General features: G+C 56.6%; 1 protein-coding gene across 3 annotated transcripts in view; it reads left to right on the top strand.

Annotated features, from left to right (window-relative positions):
- Positions 1 to 4,847, top strand: part of RPS6KA1 (ribosomal protein S6 kinase A1) — a 40,770-nt gene that overhangs the window by 12,402 nt on the left and 23,521 nt on the right. Inside the window, exons 1-3 of one of the 3 annotated variants that reach the window (XM_023519107.1) lie at positions 573 to 732; positions 3,491 to 3,607; positions 3,848 to 3,929. In XM_023519107.1, coding sequence (XP_023374875.1) covers positions 673 to 732; positions 3,491 to 3,607; positions 3,848 to 3,929 — 259 coding nt within the window. In that variant the 5' untranslated portion in view covers positions 573 to 672. Of the gene's footprint in view, positions 1 to 572; positions 733 to 2,494; positions 2,687 to 3,490; positions 3,608 to 3,847; positions 3,930 to 4,847 lie in introns of those variants that run through there. The other 2 variants (XM_023519106.1, XM_003799800.3) reach the window with 2 other exon arrangements.

The following is a 4,847-nucleotide window of genomic DNA, read 5'->3' on the forward strand; positions in this document are numbered from 1 at the left end:
CCCAGTGGCTGACGCTGTAACCACTGTTCCACGGGTGCTGAGCCAGCTGCCTTCTTTTTTATGAGACAGGGTCTCTCTGTCACCCAGGCTAGAGTCTGGGGACGTCATTATAGCTCACCACAGTCTCAAAGTGACTCAAGTGATCCTCCTGCCTCAGCCTCCCGAAGTGCCACCTCACATGGCTACTTGCTACAGCCTTCTGCCCCCTTGCCCACCTGGGGACTCTGGACTGGCAAGTGTTGTCAGGGCATCTGAGCAGAGGCAGGTCAGGTCTGGTGGTGCCTGCCCTTGGGGCTGTCCTTCTGGGCTAGAGCAGTCAAACTGTGGCCTTGCTGACTTCTGCCCAATCTTCCCTCCAGGAAATGTTTTTGGGTGCTAGGATGCCCCCTGTGTCACCACCTCCTCTTGTGCCTTCTGTCTCTGTTCCTTTCTCCCCCTCATTCAGGTCAAAGGAGATAGAGAGAGGTGTACCCTGGGCCTCCCTTGGGTCATGGGCTTGGGGTCTGCTTGTGTCTTTCTAAGTAGGGGAGTCTGGCCTATCTGTCCCTCCTCCCTGCAGAGGGGAAGTGAGAAGGAAGGGGACCGAGGACTCTGTTTTCTGGGCCAGACAGGCTAAGAAAAGCAGAAGTAAGAAGAGTAACGAGGCCTCTGGCCACTGGATTGGGGCCCACCATGCAGACCCCAGCAGATTTCCCCAGGGTTGAGAGAGACTCGGTCCCCTGTCCCAGAAAGGTGAGCAGAAGGATGGCCTGCCTCCAGCAGCATCTGTCCTCTTGACTCTAGGCAAGGAATGGGTTTGGGGATGACTCTGTCCCCTGGGGTTTCCGGTGGCTGCGTCTCCCCAGGGAGTGTTCTCAGTCAGCGGCAGACACATGTGGTGGAGGCTCAGATCTCAGGGTGGGGTGGGCAGGGGTTGCTGTGTGGCCTTGGGCTACCTCCACCCCTCTCTGAGCCAGGCTTCCTGCCTGTCCTACCAGAAGGTTACACTCAGGGGTTTGATTAGCCACAGATGTTTGGGTTTTGTAGGTTTGTTACACCCATCAGTCAGGGAAGGTCCCCTAAAGATAGGATTGTGTCTCTGAGGGTACTGACCTAGAGTGGAAAGTCCCAGGCTGACTATAAGACCAAGGGAGAGGGTGGGCTTGGGTGAGCAGGAAGGACTCTGGTCAACTCACCTGCCCACCGTTTCCTAGCACTTGAGGCCTGCTGACCCCAAGCCAGACAGTGACCAGGAAAGGTACTTGGGTTAAGATTGGTTTGCTTTGAGCCTGGGTGAGTCATTATCTTCTGGGCCTCAATTTCCTGTTCCTGAAATGGGGATAATGCTTTTAGGATGTTTGAATCAGAGTCAAAGCCATCAGGCTGCACTCAGTAGACAGCCACTGCAGGCCCAGGCATGGGGAAAAAATCCTAGGGAAATGGAAGACCTGAGAGATGGGTGCTGGCTGGGGGTTTGCAGGCTGTGTCCCCACCCCCACGTACACCAGCAAAACCCCACAGCTCTGCCCATAACCCTTTCCTGGGGATCCCTGTCCTCTTGCCTGCTTATGTCCCAGGTGTCAGACCCCTCTGCCCTGGGTGTCTGCCACTCTGCTTGGGCCTCACTGATTCTGGCAGTCTCTCTCTGCTGCCCACCTGTCTCTGGTGCTGAGTTCCTGCCTCAGTCTCTACTCGATGAGTGCCTGTCTTTGCCTGTTGGGTATATGTCACATGTTGGGTGCCTGTTGGCTGTCTCCCCATTTGTCTCTGCCTGTTGGGTGTGTCTCCATCTGTCTCTGCCTGTTGGGTACATGTCCCCATCTGTCTCTGCCTGTGGGGTACCTGTCTCCTTCACTGCCTGATGGATACATGTCCCCATCTGTTTTTGCCTGTTGGGTACCTGTCTCCATCTGTCCTTGCCTGTTGGGTTCATGTCCCCTTTTGTCTCTGCCTGTTGAGTTGGTATTCCTTTCTTTCTCTGCCTGGTGGGTTCTTGCCCCCTTCTGTCACTGCCTATTAGATTTGAATCACCATTTGCCTCTGTACCTCTGTGTTAGATATGAGTGCCCTTCTGCTTCCCCCCTGTAGGGTACACTCCTCTGTCTATTGGATATTTGTTCCTACTGCCTCTGCCTGTTGGGTACATGTCCTTACCCATCACTGCCTGTTGGATGCAAGTCGTTATCTGTCTCCACCTGTTGGATGCCTGCTTCTGCCTGTTGGGTTCTCTCCTTATCTGCCTCTCCATGTTGGTGCCTGCCTCTGCCTGTTGGGTACCTGTCTACTCAGCAGCTGGGTTGACGTGGGGCTTTCCCTTTACAGGCCCACAGGGAGGATGGGGGGCCAGCCAGAGGGCAGCCCTCAGGCATTGGGGATGGGGAGACAGAGAGGAAGGGAACGTGGTGAGGGTGTAGGCCTGGAGCTAGGAAACCACAGGCCCTGGGTGATTGGCTGTCCTGGGCCGGGCCCAGCCCCCGCCCTTACCCTGCACATCCGCCTTGGGCCCGGCCACCTCCGCAGCAGCCCCGGACGCTGCCTGCTCCTGCCATGGTGCTGTGGCCCTTCTGGGCGGATGGAGCAGGATCCCAAGCCGCCCCGACTGCGGCTCTGGGCCCTGCTCCCCTGGCTGCCCAGGAAGCAGCGGCCCAGGATCAGCCAGACCTCTCTACCTGCCCCTGGCCCTGGCTCTGGCCCCCAGCAGGACTCGGTGAGTGTGTCCAGATGTCTGGTCCTAGCCTGGCTGTGGCCCTTGGGGCAGGTCCCTAGGAGGCCAGTTTGGCCTAAGCTGCCTTTGGGCTCTCTTGGTTCAGGTCTGGCTTTGCTAGGTGATTGGCCCCTGTCCAGACATGCTTCCTGGGGAAGTAAGGAGGCACTTTAGGGCTTCAGGGCAATACTGGTATATTGAAGGGAGGGCAGGAGAGTCCTAGAGCAGCTAGGACCTCGCAAGGGCCTTCAAGTCAGCTTGTACGAGCAAACTTTGGGGGAGTGGTCATAGAGTCTCTGGCCTTAACTCCGATCCACCCCAGAATGACAATGGGGGGTATCCAGGTGACTTCTGGGTCTCTGTGTACCTGAACCCCATTCTACAGGACAGAGGGCACCCCTCATCTCATCCTGACCAGGACCAATTCTGCATCCCTGTGTGAGAACAAACTCTACTTCCTATTGTGGCAAAATGAAACAGTAGGCGGAGGGGAGCCCACAGGGTAGACCTGAGGCAGGTGTCTGGGTCTCAGCCAGAGCCTGGGGATGCTCCGCCTGGCCATGCCTGGGCATCCCTTTGGGCCTGGCCAGGCAGGAGAGGCAGGAGTGGCAGGAGCAGCAGAAGTGCTGCCTTGTCTGGTTTGACCTCCCCAGGCTTGGAGGCCCTTTTAAAAGATGCCAACGAACCTGGAGGCTGGCCCCATTAGCCAGTGGTTAACAGGCCTGTTTGCTGAGGTCAGGTGGGGGGATATGTCCCTTGCTGCCCTGGACAGGGCCCACTGTACCCATAGCTATATCCCTCCACCAGGATGAGGGCATCCTCAAGGAGATCGCCATCACACATCATGTCAAGGCTGGCTCTGAGAAGGCCGATCCATCCCACTTTGAGCTCCTCAAAGTTCTGGGCCAGGGATCCTTTGGCAAAGTAAGTCATGAGCCCATGGCTGGGAGGGCAGCCCTGGTCATGCTGGAGGTGGGGGGTCATGGGTTACCTTGGGGCCTAAAGGATGATGAGGCAAGAGTGAGAGGTCATGTTGATACTCAGGGAGAGCCAAAGGTCAACTTGGGGCTCCAGGAAGTTATAGGTCAGCATAGAGGCTGGAGGATAGGAGCCAGTGGGCCCAGTCCCCTCAGCGTTTCCCTGCTTTCCCCTCTGCCTTCTCAGGTCTTCCTGGTGCGGAAGGTCACCCGGCCTGACAGTGGGCACCTGTATGCCATGAAGGTGCTGAAGAAGGCGACCCTGAAAGGTAAGTAGGGACACTTCCCTGTGTAGAGTCCAGGCTGGGTGCAGGACTGAGGGAGGCAGCCCAGACCTCACTCTGTCACCCTGGTTAGAGTGCTGAGGTGTCCTCATAGCTCACAGTAACCTTGAACTCCTGGCTCAAGATCCTCCCAAGGAGTTGAGACTACAGGCACCTGTCATAATGCCCAGCTAGTTTTTCCTATTTTTAGTAGAGGCGGGGTCTTGCTCTTGCTCAGTCTGATCTTGAATTCCTGAGCTCAAACAATCCACATGCCTCAGCCTCCCAGAGTGCTAGGATTATAGGCATAAGCCACCAGGCCCAACCAGGAGTACCCAGTTTGAAGATAGAGAAACAGGCCTATTCTCAGCTTCTGCTGACCCGCAACAGCTATGGCTATGAGTGTCTGTTAATGTGACGTGCTTGTGGGGACAGTAGGACCTCAGATCCTAAGTGGGTCTGATAGAGACGTCTGACTGTCAGCAGACTTGCTTCACAATGGTAGAGGAGTCTGACAGAGACATCTATGGCCCTTGTTAAGGGCAGAGAAGGGCATGGGAGAAGAGGCAGGGAGTCCAGTAAACAGCTGGTTGCTGGTCCAAGTAAGAGAAGGTGAGTCAAGGCAGTGCCATGGGGCTGGATGGCCGAGAGGTCCAGAGGTGAGGCCTGAGCCAGGTCTAGAGTTCTGGGGACTTATGCAGGGTGTGAGGGTGGTTGGTGGTGGGCTTTGGGTTGGACTCTTTGAGTGGCCTCGGAGCCAGTGTGGCCACTGATCAAGTGGAGTCAGAGCCAAGTCCTGGCTGGAGGAGGGAAGGGCAGAAATAGGCAGTGTTGGCCTTAAGGATGTCACAAGTGGCTTTGGTGCCCCAAGGCCAGCCTGGTGGTCGCAGGAGCCATCCTTCAGGAGGGATGGTGGGAGTTGTA

This window comes from Otolemur garnettii, unplaced genomic scaffold (genome assembly GCF_000181295.1).
Source record: "Otolemur garnettii isolate 467f Iridium unplaced genomic scaffold, OtoGar3 scaffold00156, whole genome shotgun sequence".
In the NCBI taxonomy this organism is placed as follows: Eukaryota; Metazoa; Chordata; class Mammalia; order Primates; family Galagidae; genus Otolemur; species Otolemur garnettii.